Source organism: Globicephala melas, chromosome 9 (genome assembly GCF_963455315.2).
Source record: "Globicephala melas chromosome 9, mGloMel1.2, whole genome shotgun sequence".
NCBI lineage: Eukaryota > Metazoa > Chordata > Mammalia > Artiodactyla > Delphinidae > Globicephala > Globicephala melas.
The window spans coordinates 31,155,926-31,171,690 of record NC_083322.1 but is presented as its reverse complement, the minus strand read 5'-3'; the positions used below and the strand labels follow the sequence as shown (position 1 = coordinate 31,171,690).

Sequence of the window (15,765 nt, the reverse complement as noted above, 5' to 3'; positions counted from 1 at the left end):
GGATCTGGGCAACCGGGGGGCTGGGTCCCAACCTCGGGTGCCAGAGGCCCTGGGCGTTGCTAGGCAACTGGGAAAAGCCGCCCACACAGGTTCTGAGCTTTGGCCCACTTCCGGTCTCTAGCTGGCTTTGACTCCAGCACTGCGGGGAGGACCTACCTGGCCAGAGGGGCCCGCGAGCCAGAGGGCCATGGTGGAGAGGCAGGTGGGGCAGTTAGGAGCTCCAGGGACATCCTGGTCCAACTGAAGGACTGCTTCCTGTGCCGCCATGAAGAAGCTTTTCACATTATGGAGAAGGAAGGATGAGCCCCACAGTTCTTGCTCACACCTGCCCATAGGCAGGCCAGCCAGTATCGGTCCTCCAGCCCAGCCAGGCTACAACCTTAGAGATAAGGATTTAAAGAAACTTCACAAAGCTGCCTCGGTTGGGGATTTAGAGAAGGTGAAGGAGTATCTTCAGCTCAAGAAACATGATGTGAACATGCGGGACAGAGAACACAGGTGACCAGAGTGATGAAGGGCAGCATGGAGGGGAAGCTGGGGTCACTGGGTCCTCTAACCAGAAACAGGACTTGTCTGGACTACCCCACTGGTTGTCACTCTGAGTTTCCCATAGTGGAGAGGTCTGGGAACCACTGGCAGAGGGTCATACCCCCAACTTTCAGCTTCTTAGTTTTAGAAATGTTCACCTGGATATTTGAGGGCATTTGGGTCCTTCCCAATTCCCTCCACTCCTCCCACTGCCTTAACCTCCACTGGGCAATTCACCCTTTCCTCATGCTATGGTTTTTCTTCTTTGGTATATACTGTCCCCAGCCACTAAGATTTTCCGTATTCCTAATGTACTAATAGGAAAAGAGTAGAGGCGACTTCCCAGAACAGTGATTATTAAGATTTTAAGACTTTGAAAGAGCAAAACAATTAACTTTTTAATGTGGATCTCCTATGAAAAATTTTTTTCAGTTGTAGAGTATCTTCAAAAAGCTCATCAACAACCACTTACTGCAAAAACAAAATTAATTTTATATGTTAAGAAATGAAGAGGTTATGTATTTGGCATTAATAACAGAAAATATGTACTATATGTGCCTACCTTAAAATCTTGTGGGGAGTTTTCAGGTCATAGGGTATATAAAGCGTCATCTTTCATTGTAATAGGGCAACTGGAAACTATGATTAGAGGATCTGTGTCCACTTGCTCATAGTTTTACCTCCTCTTTTAATAAAATCAGAGTTATCTCTTCAATAATTTATCTGACTTTTATCCTACACCACTCCTCTGAATTTCTTTACAGGGTCATCAATAACGTCAACATGACTTCATTCAGTGGTCAGTTCTCAGTCATACCTGGCAGGCATCTCAGCCAAGTCTCTTACTTTCCTAGCAGTAGTATTTGAAATATCGTCTTGTCTTTCAGAACACTTGGTTCACCTGGCATTTCTTCTACTTCTGTGGACAGTTTTTTTCAGACTCCTTTGCTGCTTTCTCTTCATCTTCCTGATTGGTAAATATTTGAGGGCTCAGACCTCAAAATAATTCTCTCTCTGTCTCTCTCATTTAATCCTGACTTGCCTGATGAAGAGAGATAGTCTGTAAGTGTATTCCAATGCCTTCCAACTTTTAATCTCCAGCTAGACCTCTCCCCTGAACTCTAGACTCATATATATACAAATGCCTACACTATCACTTGTATATCTAACAGGCTGTGGTGTGCTGGTAAATGTTATATAACAGGCTCTTGAGTGGGGGTGGGGAGAAGGGAAGAGAATCCCTGATTTCCACCTACCAATGTGATGTCAAGTGGCTCGAATAATTCCTGAAAATTTAACAATGGGCTTGTGAGAGCCGCTAGCTCCACCCCATCACTGCTTAGGAATCTCAAACATCCGCATACTGCGCTCCTGTTATTCCTCCTCAGATCTGCTCTTCTCTTTCTATAAATGCCAAATCCTTTCTTTCAGTTGTTTAGGCCAGAACCCCTAGAGTCATTCTTGACTACTCTCATTCTTTCACATCCTTCATCTCATTCAACAGTAAATCTTTTTGGTTCTACCTTCAAAACATGTTTAAAATCCAGCCATTTCTTGCCACCTTCCAAGGTACCACTGTAGTCAAAGCCACCATCATATCTTAATGAGAATTACTGCAGTGGCCTCCCAGGTAGTTTTCTGTCTTTTAACCTTTCCAATTTATTCTCCACACATTAGCCAGAATGATCCTCTAAAATGTATGTCAAGTGATGTCCTTCCTTGTCTTAACAACATCCACTGGATTTCCATCTCATTAGGGGTAAAAGCCAAAGTCCTTCCAAAGGCTCATACAACCCTACACAGCCTTCACCCCCCTCCCTGTTATCTCTCTGATCTTAGCTCCTACAACTCTCCCTTTCATTCATCTCCAGTTACCCTGGTCTTTTTAGTGTCCACAGAAATGCCAGACATGCAGTTAGGGCCTTTGGACTTGCTGGGTCCTTTGCCTGGAGTGCTTCCCCACCCAGATATCCACATGGCTTGGTCTCACTTCCTTCAGGTGTTTGTCATCTTATCAGTGAGCGCTTCCCTGGCTACTCTTCCAACAATTGCACCCCCTCTCCATGCTGACATTTTCTGTTCCTCTTCCTTGCCTGATTTTTCTCTTTAGCACTTAATACTGTCTGTTGTACCTTGTATTTTAAGTTTTTTCGTTGACCTCTTCCACTAGCCATGTATGATCCATAAGGTCAGGTATTTTTGTTTTATTTGCTACTGTATCTTCATCACCTAGAACCTTGCCTAGCCATAGTAAGTGCTGAATTAATATTTTTTGATGAATGAATACATATATATATATATACATACATAGATAAATATGATAATTTAAAGATATTACTCAGCAATAAAATGATATCTCTTATTAATAAAAGAAATGAAATTACTGATACATGCAACAACATGGATGAATCTCGAAAGTGTCCTGCTAAGTCAAAGAAACTAGATACAAAAGACTATATATCAAGTGACTCCTTTTATATGAAATTCTGGAAAGGCAAAATTATAGCCAAAGAAAGCAAATTAGTAGGTACCAGGTGTTTCATATGGGGACTGGAGGAAGGGGGATTGATTGTAAAGGGATATGAGGAAACTTTTTAGAGTGATAGAAATGTTCTTTATTATGTTTATGGTGGCAGTTATATGACTATATATTGGAAAAAACTCATAAAACTGTACACTTAAATTTTTTATAAATTATACCTCAATAAAGCGGAATAAAAAAAGTCTCAAACTCTATATTCTATTTGAATATTTGTGTGTGTGTGTGTGTGTAGAAAGACTGAGAATGGGATAAAATCTGAGAGGATACATACTAAAGTTAAAACACTATTTCTGAAGAGGAGATGAGATTTGGGCAGAGGAAGTAGGTAGAGTGAGAATGGTTATGGGAGACTTCTGTTTTGTGTTATTTGAATATTTTAAAAGGTGAATTATAGTGTTTTATTGAGGGCTGCATAAACTCATTTTAGAAGCATTGTGCAAATGTCCCTGATGCCTCATGTAAGTATATGTACATATAAATAATGGCCTTATTGAAATAATATTCTAAATATGTTTTCTAGTAAAAATAATGATAATAAAAGTGGAAATTTCTGGTTAGGAGAGAATGGGAGAAACACCATGACAGTTAATGAGCAGGTTGTTTTGAAGGCCATAGTGGCCCAGTAGGAATAACACTGTTTTTGGGATAAAAATCTGAATTTGAGGCCTTCCCTGCATTTGTATGACCTTGACCCTAAATCTCCTCATCTTGTCAAATCAGAACTATTACTAGATAGATGTTTTTTAAACCAAGATCTGCAAAGCCCCATTGAAGACTATCTCTTATTAAACCAGAGGAGCTCCCTGTTAATGTGCTTTGCTTATTTAGCTAATATTTATGTTTTTATTTTGAGTTCTGTGCCTAATGAGTTTGAAAGTGAATTGAAGATGTCTAATATCTCTCCTAGGTATACAATTAAATTACTTTTATGGTTTTTATTTAAAAAGTCCCTCAGATCAGTAGGTTGCCTTGTAGGTGAAGGCTCAATTCCAAATGAACACTTTCAGTCATACTACTCACAGGACCTACTCTTCTAGGTCCTTGTTAAACATTTCTTGTATTTTCTCCATTCTGTTTCCAAGATTTTGGATCATCTTTACTATCATTATTCTGAATTCTTTTTCAGGTAGACTGCCTCTTTCCTCTTCATTTGTTAGGTCTGGTGGGTTTTTACCTTGTTCCTTCATCTGCTGCGTATTTCTCTGTCTTCTCATTTTGCTTAACTTACTGTGTTTGGGGTCCCTTTTTCACAGGCTGCCCGTTCGTAGTTTCCGTTGGTTTTGGTTTCTGTCTCCAGTGGGTAAGGTTGGTTCAGTGGGTTGTGTAGGCCTCCTGGTGGAGTGGACGGGTGCCTGTGTTCTGGTGGATGAGGCTGGATCTTGCCTTTCTGGTGGGCAGGACCGCGTCCGGTGGTGTGTTTTGGAGTGTCTGTGAACTTATTATGATTTTGGGCAGCCTCTCTGCTAATGGGTGGGTTTGTGTTCCTGTCTTGCTGGTTGTTTGGCATAGGGTGTCCAGCACTGTAGCCTGCTTGTTGTTGAGTTAAACTGGGTCTTAGTGTTGAGATGGAGATCTCTGGGAGAGCTTTTGCCATTTGATGTTATGTGCGGCCAGGTCTCTGGTGGACTAATGTCCTGAACTCGGGTCTCCCACTTAGAGGCTCAGGCCTGATACCTGGCTGGAGCACCAAGATACTGTCAGCCACACGGCTCAGAAGAAAAGGGAGAAAAAATAAAGAAAAAAAGGAAAAAAATAATAAAATAAAATAAAATAACAAAAGTAAATTTTTAAAAATAAAAAAATAAGAAAAGAAAGAAAGAAAGAAGAGAGCAACAAAACCAAAAAACAAATCCACAAATGATAACAAGTACTAAATAGTATACTAAAAAACAACCAAAATGGACAGACAGAACCTTAGGACAATGGCAAAACAAAGCTATACAGAGAAAATCACACAGAGAAGCATACACATACACACTCACAAAAAGAGAAAGAGGAAAAAAAAAAAAAAATATATATATATAAAAACAGGAGAAGAGCAACCAAATCAATAAACAAATCTACCAATGATAATAAGCTCTAAATACTAAACTAAGATAAACATAAAACCATAAACAAATTAGATGCAGATTGCAAACCCAAAGTCTACAGTTGCTCCCAAAGTCCACCACCTCAATTTTGGGATAGTTGTCTATTCAGGTATTCCACAGATGCAGGGTATATCAAGTTGATTGTGGAGATTTAATCCGCTGCTCCTGAGGCTGCTGGGAGAGATTTCCCTTTCTCTTTTTGTTTGCACAGCTCCTTGGGTTCAGCTTTGGATTTGGCCCTGCCTCTGCAGGTAGGTCACCTGAGGGTGTCTGTTCCCCGCCCAGACAGGACGGGGTTAAGGTAGCAGTTGATTAGGGGGCTCTGGCTCAGGCCAGGGAGAGGGAGGGGTACGGAATGTGGAGTGAGCCTGTGGCAGCAGAGGTCAGCATGATACTGCAACAGCCTGAGGCCGCCGTGTGTTCTCCCGGGGAAGTTGTCCCTAGATCCCGGGACCCTGGCAGTGGCGGGCTGCACAGGCTCTCACGGGGGAGGTGTGGATAGTGACCTGTGCTTGCATACAGGCTTCTTGGTGGCTGCAGTAGCAGCCTTCGTGTCTCATGCCCATCTCTGTTGTCCTCGCTGATAGCCACGGCTCATGCCCGTCTCTGGAGCTCATTTAGGCCGTGCTCTGAATCCCCTCTCCTCGCGCACCACAACCAATGGTCTCTTGCCTCTTAGGCATGTCCAGAGTTTTTCCCGGACTCCCTCCCGGCTAGCTGTGGCGCACTAACCCCCTTCAGGCTGTGTTCACTCAGCCAACCCCAGTCCTCTCCCTGGGATCTGACCGCTGAAGCCCGAGCCTCAGCTCCCAGCCCCAGCAGGTGAGCAGGCAATATTCTCAGGCTGTTGAGTGTTTGTTGTCACCAATCCTTTGCATGGGAATCTCTCTGCTTTGCCCTCTGCACCTCTGTTGCTGTGCTCTCCTCCATGGCTCCGAAGCTTCTTCCCCACCCACTCCCCATCTCCACCAGTGAAGGGGAAACTTTTCCTCCTTCACAGCTCCCTCCCACTGGTGCAGGTCCCGTCCCTCTTCTTTTTTCTCTGTTTTTTCTTTTTTCTTTTGCCCTACCCAGGTAGGTGGGGAGTTTCTTGCCTTTTGGGAAGTCTGAGGCCTTCTGCCAGCATTCAGTAGGTGTTCTGTAGGAGTTGTTCCACATGTAGATGTATTTTTGACGTATCTGTGGGGAGGAAGGTGATCTCCCCGTCTTATTCCTTCACCATCTTGAAGGTCCCCCTGTCACATAGGGTTTAGACTTCAATTGGAAGAGTGAAATATTCAGCAGGCGTGCAGCAGCCACGCAGCAGCCACTTCTGGAACACCGCCGGGGAATTACTCAAATGCCAATTACTTTCTCTCAGAGAAAGAGAAATCGGTTTTGTTTTTGCTTTTTGGTTTTTGTTTGTTTGTTTTAATGAAAAAAGGAAACTGGAGTTGGAAAGAGAATTATATCTAAAGATTGAGTAAAAGCCACCTACGTTCCTTGAGACTAAAATTTTGAGATATATATAACAGTGGGTGAAGGGGATGGATCAAAATGTTTTTTAGGATTTGCTATGCTACTGCAAGGATTTATTTTAGGTCAGCTTAAAGCCTTTTGGCCCCATATGTTCAGGTTGAAGACTGGAGAAACTTCCTATTACATAAGGAAATTTACCTTTAAGCCAAATTATGGATGTCAACAAAAAGGCTAATCAGTGCTTTTCCTGTGTCACGATTTCTGAGAAACCAAATTAGTTATCAGAAGTTTGTTTGGTAAGGATGGAATCGTGGCAAAACAAGGTAGACCATTTTGAGGGATATTTCATCTAGACCATGATGTCTGAGGAATCATTTTTGTTCTACAGAAAAACAAAGTATTCCTTTCCAATGACTGGGAAGTATGGGCTCCTTAAATTCATATATTCTTTACCATGAAGGATGTTAATCATGGATAACTTCTGGCTTCAGTCTATCACTTAGCTGACCATCCTCTTTCTGAGTACAGTCTTTCTTCAGAGAGAATGACATAATTGGTTAGGTTTCTGGTTTTTTGAATTATAGTTACAGTCTTGCCTTCCAGAGATTATATTCAGGTAAACTTGATTGGAGTTTTCGTATTTCCAAATTGTTCAAAATTATTTTTATATTTTTTGGGTTTACTGCCATAAATGGTAAGTTATATCATCATGTTTGGATTTTATGAGCCTTGTTCTTTGAAAGTTACCTTATTTTCAAGTCCTTGTGGGCTACATTTTGCTACTCTTAGTGTCAATAACAGTTCTGTTTAGGTACCCATAAAGTACTTCTGAGGACCTAAAATGAAGTGGGAAAATGGCATCTAAAATCTTTTGTTCGGGACCTGGGCTACCTGTATATAGACTTTGTATTATGAAATTATCTTAAAATAAGGATATAAAGACATCACCTTCACAAATAAATAAAAGTTTGTTGAGGGTTAGTTCAGGCTAAAAGCTACAAAGTTTAAATGGAGCTCATTAGTATCTGTCATACCTCATGACTATATGATTGGTTTCTGGGAGGCTACATAGAATATGGTTCTTTGAGAAGTAGAAATTATTTTAATAACTGAAAATTAGGTTGGGATCTACAACTTAAAGAGTACTTAGGCTTTCACCTTTGTGTGCACTTCTTAGATGCAAATGACAGCTTTAATAGCTGAGCAAAGAGAAACACACACACTTAGGTGTAGTATGCCATGCAATAGGCAAACATAGGCAATGTCTTTTCCTCCTGTTATCTGGCACATGTATCTTAGGTTTTGGAGATCATTTCTAGACATAATTGGATGTCTAATTTTATCATTCTCCAAGGCTCATACTCCATTTTGCTGTTTGAAAAAAACCTATTGTTTAATGCATAGTTACATTTTCTTTGAAGTGAAACCAGTTAAATATTTGATCTTCAGGCATTTGCACAGCTCTTTTAATTCAGTAAAAAGCAATTATAATTAATTAAATTTTGTGTAAATATAAATAAGTACACAAAGCAAATACCTTAATAATATATGATCTGGCATGTTCTTGGGCATAGCAGATAACTTCTCAAAGTAAGACTTATCTGTAACTTTGTGTTTCATTATATTGATACAGAACAGCTTTGCACCTGGCCTGTGCTAATGGATATTCAAATATTGTATCTCTCTTAATTGAGAAACAGTGCAAAGTAAATGTCTGGGATGGTGAAAACAGATCTCCATTGACTAAGGTGTGCTGATTTTTCCTTTTCAATTGAATTACATTTGAGTTCTTCTCCTAGTTAACCTTTGTTATATTTCATATTTTAAAACATAGTGTTAAACATTAGTTTAATATATCAGATCCTAAATAGTAAATTGGTTACCCGTCTATTCTTTTTGTACTGACAGGCAGTACAGTGTGACAAGGAGAGTTGTGTTACTATTCTTCTAGAACATGGCGCAGACCCAAACCTGGTGGATTTATATGGCAATACTGCTCTTCATTATGCTGCTTGTCATCAAAGTGACTCATTAGTTGCAAAACTGCTTGAACACAAAGCTAATCTTGAAGCTCAAAATAAGGTAGTCTTCTATTAAAAACAATACATTATATTTTAGAAAGCAGTAAAAGAAGGTATTCATTGCATATAATTTATATCTGTTGAGACACATGTTATATAAAACATAAATTTTACAAAATGAAATTAGGGAGAAGGAGAAGGATGAGATTATCAAATACTGATAAGGTTTTCCTTTTTAAAAAAACCTTTCTGCATTTCATTTCATATTATAATCTTGACCTCCAAAGCAACATGAGGTTTAACAATTATAACTGTTCAAAGAAGTACATCACATGAGAAATACTTGATTTCCTTATAAATGAACATTGATTAAAAATCATGAAGACTATGTCCTTTTATATTTTATTGGTATACTCGTGAATAATTACAATAGAGTAAAATTAGAAAATCACTTGTTATACTAAAAGTAATCCAAGTCACCTATTAAGACTTTATGGATAACTGATTAATATATGTTTTTAAGCTTCCTAACACTTTAGTTCACTGATACTTTATCTGCATGACAGGCCAAAATAAGTGCCAGCCTTGGAAGTTTAAATGAAACCCTAGGAAACTCAGCTGTAACAACATTACGAAATGTGAATTGATGGTTTGCAATACTTATGTTAAATTCTAGGTGCTCAGTAATTAAATACTCCAGAGTGCTCTTGCCCACAATTTGAATTAAGCCTAAAGCAGAAACTTCAATTTTATTTTTTGACTGGCCAACTATATTTTATTTTAGTATTATTTATTTATTTTTATAATTTTTATAATTTTATTTTGATTTTTTGACAGGCATATATATATTCCTTTTTAGATTCTGTTCAATTATAGGTTATTACAGAGGTTTCTTATAAGCATACTTATTTTTTAAATTGAACTTAAATTAAAAGGCATGGAATGTTGGTACAATATTTTAAATAATCATTTTAAAATAATTTTTCCAGGATGGATATACTCCACTTTTACTTGCCATTACTGAAAATAATGCAGAAATGGTAGAATTTCTTCTGAAGAGTGGGGCAGATGTGAATGCTTCAGATAAGAATCAAAGGTATAATTAATGTTAAATAAGAGCATATAACTATAGGTATCTAACAGGAATATATACACATGCACACATATGTTAAATTCTAGGTGCTCATTACTTAAATACTCCAGGCTGCTCTTGACCTCAGTGTGAAGTAAGCCTATATATATATATCATATATGTATATATGAGACATATTTTTGAAACTGAAAAGATTTGGCCATATGATTTTGGACAAATTACCTAGATTCCCAGGATCTATTTATCTGTAAAATCAAACAGTTGGGCCAGATTGGTATGTAATTATTGCTATTATTATTTTTTAACATTAGAATCTTACACAGAAACTCAATCTCTAAATCCCAGATGCCGTAGTTAAATGGGGATAGGGTACCCAGAGTCCCAGACACTCCCCTCCATAGAATTTTTGAGACATCTCCCAGAAAACACTAGTGTTCCCAGGAGCAGGGGTTGAAAACCACTGAGCTAGCTGCTTCCTAGAGACTCTTATCTTTAGACTTCATGATATGATCTGTGATTAGCACACCTTTTTGAGTAGATCTGCCCCACATTTTACATTCTTGCCCCAACTCTTTTCCTGATCATACATTTAAACAGTAAATTTAGAAGACTCATTTTTTAAAAAGTACAAGACATGGTTAAGATTCATAAATGGACACATTTATATCTCTTGCTCCAGAACAGCCCTTATGATTGCTCTCAGTGATGAACCAACAAGTTTAGTCAGTCTTCTTCTTCAGCAAGAGGTGAACCTATCTTGTCAAGATATTTATGGATTCACAGCTGAGGAATATGCTTCTTTCAATGGTTTTACTATGTAAGTGATACTGCATATCTTTTAACAATTGTGTGGAATTTGAGCGTAAGGAAAGAAACACGAACCCCAAAGTACAAAGCACACAATAGGGGTAAACACATGAAGAACTCTGGACCCATGGATCCAGGAATGCTTGATTTTCGCTGTCAATATAAGAACAGCAATATAGGACCTAATCAATATAAGAACTGCAGGTAGGCTGAGTCTACAGATTAATAAATTCCCAGTGGCATGGGAATTTGAAGTATGCCAGAACAGGGATTCCAGCAACTAGTGACATACCATTAATAAAACATATGGGCAATAGAGGAGACTGGCAGTGATGGCTGGGTAGAAAGACCCTGAGTGCACCTCCTCTCATGGGTATACCCAAATTACAACTATTTACAAAACAATCATTGATGAAAAAGACTGGAATTTACCAGAAAAGATCTTCTACAACTAAAGATGTAAAGAAGGAACCACAACTAGTTGGGTAGGAGGGGCAGAATCATGATATAGTCAAGTCCCATACCCCCAGGTGGGTGCCCAACAAGTGGGAGAATAATTACAATTGCAGAGGTTCTCCCAAGGGAATGAGGGGTCCAAGCTGAACATTGGGCTTCCCAGCCTGGCGGTCCTGCACCAGGAAGACAAGCCACCAGAGCATTTGGTTTTAAAGGCCAGCAGGCTTATTTTTAGGAGTCCCAGAGGGCTGGGGGGAATAGAGACTTCTCTCTTAAAGGATGCGCACAAAGTCTCACACTCTCCAGGACCCAGGGCAGAAGCAGTAATTTGAAAGGAGCCTGGGTCAGACCAGCTGCTGTTCTTGGAGAGTCTCCAGGAGAGGCAGGAGGCAACTAGAGTTCACCCTGGGGACACAGACACTGGGGGCAGCCATTTTGGGAGCTTGTTCTATCACATGGACACTGGTACTGGCAAGCACCGTTCTGGAATCATTCCTCTAGCTTATTGGCCTCAGGATGCAGTGCTGCCCTGGCACAACAGTCTGTAGGCAACAGTGCTGGATGCCTCAGGTCAAGCAATTAATTAACTGGGCAGGAACACAGCCCAGCCCATAGCAGACAGGCTACTTTAAGACCTCTTGAGCCCACAGCTGCCCCTCGACAGGGTCCTGCTCACCAGAAGGCCCAGAACCCAGGCCCACACTCCAGTGCATAGGCAATAGACCTGGGACCCCCAGGGCCCTCCAGCCAGAGACCCTAGGACCCAGCTCCACCCACTAGTGGGTAGACACCAGCCACAAGACAACTGCAACCCTGTAGCCTGTGGACCTGGCCCACCACTAGCAGGCCAGACCCTGCCCAGGGACCTGGTCCCACACACCAGCAAGCATGTTCTAGCCTTGGGACCAACCTCACCCACCAGCAGGCAGACAGCAGCCACAAGACAACCACAGCACTGCAACCTACAAATCCAGCCCCTCCACCAGCAGGCCAAATCCTGCCCTGTGACCAGCTGGGCCCTGGTCCCACCTACTACTAGGCCAACACAAGCTTGAAGACACCCTGGACCCTGTAGCCAACTGTGTCAGGAAGTGGCCCCACCCACCAGCAATTTGACACCAGCTCTGGGACTCCTGGGACCTGCAACCAGTCCCCAGGATCCAGCTCTGCCCAGCAGTAGGCTTGCACTAGCCCCAAGACCTGGTTTCATCCACCAGTGGGCAGGCAATAGCACCAGGGTCTTCTGGACCCTGACTTTGCCCACTAGGGAGCCAGCACTAGCTACAGGGCCCCCCAGGGTTCTATAGTCAGCCACCTCATAACCTGGCCCTGCCAACCAGAGGGGCAGGGCCTGGCAACGAACCAGACCAGGGGCCAACCAAGCCTACAAGACTGACCATAGAAATCAGCCTGCCACAATAGAATAGAAATCAGCCTGCCACATACAGCCCACATAAGGGGCACCCCTAGAGCATATAGCTACGGTGACAAGAGGAGAGTGCACTGCTGGGATGCACAGGCCTACAAAAAGGCCACTTATCCAAGGAAATGTAACCAACCTACCAGATACATAAAAATAAAAAGTGAATTAGGCAAAATGAGGTAAAAGGGAACATGTTCCAAATGAACGAAAAAGATAAAATCTCAGAATAACTAAGTGAAGTAGATAGGGAATCTACCCGAGAAAGAGTTCAGGGTAGTGATTGTAACAATGATCAAAGAACTCAGGAGAAGATGGATGCACAGACTGAGAATTTAGAAGTTTTTAACAAGGTGTTAGAAAATATAGAACAGCCAAACAGAGTTGAAGAATACAATGACTGAAACGAACAATCAAGTAGAAGGTATCAGCAGTAGACTAAATGATACAGAGGAATGGATCAGTGAGCTGGAAGATAGAGTAGTAGAAATCACTGATGCTGAACAGAAAAAAGAATGAAAAGAGTTTAAGAGATCTCTGAGACAACATCAACCACACTAATATTCACATTACAGGGGTCCCAGAAGGAGAAGAGAGAAAGGGGCTGAGAATATATCTGAAGACCTAATAGCTGAAAACTTCCCTAACATGGAAAGGAAACACCTTCCAAGTCCCGGAAGGGCAGAGAGTCCCATATGGATTAACCCAAAGAGGAACACACCAAGGCACACTGTAATCAACATGGCAAAAACTAAAGATAAAGAGAGAATATTAAAAGCAGCAAGGGAAAAACAACAAATTACATACAGGGGAACTCCCATAAGGCTATCAGCTGACTTTTCAGCAGAAACTCTGCAGGCCAGAAGGGAGTGGCACAATATATTTAAAGTGATGAAAGGGAAAAACAAGGCCTTCATTCAGATTTGATGGAGAGAACAAAAGTTTTACAAAGAAGCAAAAGGTAAAAGAGTTCAGCACCACCAAACCAGTTTTGCAAGAAATGTTAAAGGAACTTGTCTAAACAAAAAAGAAAAGGCCACAACTAGAAACATGAAAATTATAAAAGGAAACAACAAATCAGTAAAGGCAAACATACAGGAACGGTAGGAAGTCATCCATGCACAAACCTAGTAAGGTTAAAAGACAAAAGTAGTAATATCATCTATATCCACAATAAGCAGTTAAGAGATACACAAAACAATTAAATATAAAACATGATATCAAAAATAGTAATTGTGAAGGGAGTAGAATAAAAATGTAGGGTTGTTAAAATGCATTTGAAATGTAGAGATCAGCAAATGGAAATCAAAAGAAAGCTGCATAGCAAAACTGATACCACACAAAATGGACTTTAAAACAAAGACTGTTACGAGAGTCAAAAAAGGACGTTACATAAAAATCAAGGGATCAATCCAAAAAGAAGATGTAATAATAGTAAATATATGTGCATACAACATAGGAGCACCTAAATACATAAAGCAAATATTAACAGACATAAAGGAAGAAACAGACCGTAACACAATAATAGTAGGGTACTTTAACACCCCACTTATATCAATGGACAGATCATATTCAGACAGAAAATCAATAAGGAAACACTAGCCTTAAATGACACATTAGACCAGATCACCTTAATAGATATCTAAAAAACATTCCATCCCAAAGCAGCAGAATACACGTTCTTTTCAAGTGCACATGGAACATTCTTCAGGATAGATCATATGCTAGGCCAAAGCAAGCCTCAGTAAATTTAAGAAAATTGAAATCATATCAAGAATCTTTTCTCACCATAATGCTATGAGACTAGAAATCAACTACAAGAAAAAAACTGCAAAAAACACAAATACATGGAGGCTAAACAGTATGCTACTAAACAACCAATGGCACTGAAGAAATCAAAGAGGAAATCAAAAAATACTTGGAGACAAATGAAAACGAAAAAAACCACAGCGAGATATCACCTGGATGAAGAAAAAGTGGTATATATATATATATATATACATACACACACAATGGAATACTACTCAGTCATAAAAATGAATGAAAATTTGCCATTTGCAATACATGGATGGATTTGGAGAGTATTATGCTTAGTGTAATAAGTCAGAGAGAGACAAATACTATATGATATCACTTATTTGTGGAATTTATAAACAAACTAGTGAACATAACAAAAAAGAAACAGACTCACAGACATAGAGAAAAAACTAGTGGTTACCAGTGGGGAGGGGAAAGGGGGCAGAGGCAAGATACGGGTAGGGGATTAAGAGGTGCAAACTACAGTGTATAAAATAAATAAGTTACAAGGATATACTGTATAGAACAGGGAATATAGCCAATATTTTACAAAAACTATAAATGGAGTATAACCTTTAAAAATTGTGAATCACTATGTTGTACACCTGTAACTTATATAATATTGTACATCAACTACACCTCAATAAAGAAAATAAATGTATGGGCAATAGAGTTGGGCAAAAGATGATTAATCCACACAAGCCCCTTTCATTGTTTTTACATATTAGTAATGTAAATATTTTGTTTGTTTTGAATATTATTGTTAATTTGTTATTAGCTAACTATAGTTTAAGTTTTCAGAATTCTTAAGTATATTCTCATTATACCCAAAAGATAAAACTTTTCATGATGAACATGAATTTCTGATTTTCATAGTCAATGAGAAATAAGATGCAATGAACAGAAATTATTTTATAGCTAATGAATTTAAACAACATATAGAATATGTTCTTTATAATTTTAAGGGCAATTTTAAATTATACATAGATATTTTTTCTAGTTTATTGTTTTCTTATTCTTCTTCCATCTACTTTATTTACATTTTAACAATACCTTTTAATCATTAATTTCATATGAAAATCACGGGGAGAGAGAACGAGAAGGGGGAGAGGGAAAGTAAAATAATTTTCATATATACATTCAAATGTTTATTTTAAACGTCTTAATTGAACTTTAGAAAATAAGGAATTCATAATCTATTAAACATGTCAACCATAATTGAATACAGTATTTCCATCTTTGCAATATTGGACATGTGTACTTTGTTTTACCTTGGTATAAGCAAACCATATGTTTAAAAATTTAAATAAAATAAAGAGATAAATTACTGGTGAATATCTGTAGTATAAAAAGGATTATTTGCTTTATAACAAGGGTTCCTAACTGTTCATTCATCTCTTAAAAACTTTGGATATATGAAACTAGGAGACACATATATCTGTACAATAATATATTTATTGGTCTGAAAACAGTACTTATTTATCTAAATAACTTGTTTACATCTATATGTCTTATGAAGCTATTATTGGGTAGGTAGATCAGTAGGAAATTTC

General features: G+C 39.2%; 1 protein-coding gene across 1 annotated transcript; it reads left to right on the top strand.

The window, feature by feature from the left end:
* Window positions 1-265: 265 nt before the first annotated feature.
* Window positions 266-10,557, top strand: ANKRD7 (ankyrin repeat domain 7). The gene is given in 7 exon segments (XM_030856990.1): window positions 266-311; window positions 363-498; window positions 8,252-8,366; window positions 8,527-8,700; window positions 9,629-9,735; window positions 10,412-10,502; window positions 10,504-10,557. Coding segments are annotated over 7 exon segments (723 nt in total).
* Window positions 10,558-15,765: the final 5,208 nt, after the last annotated feature.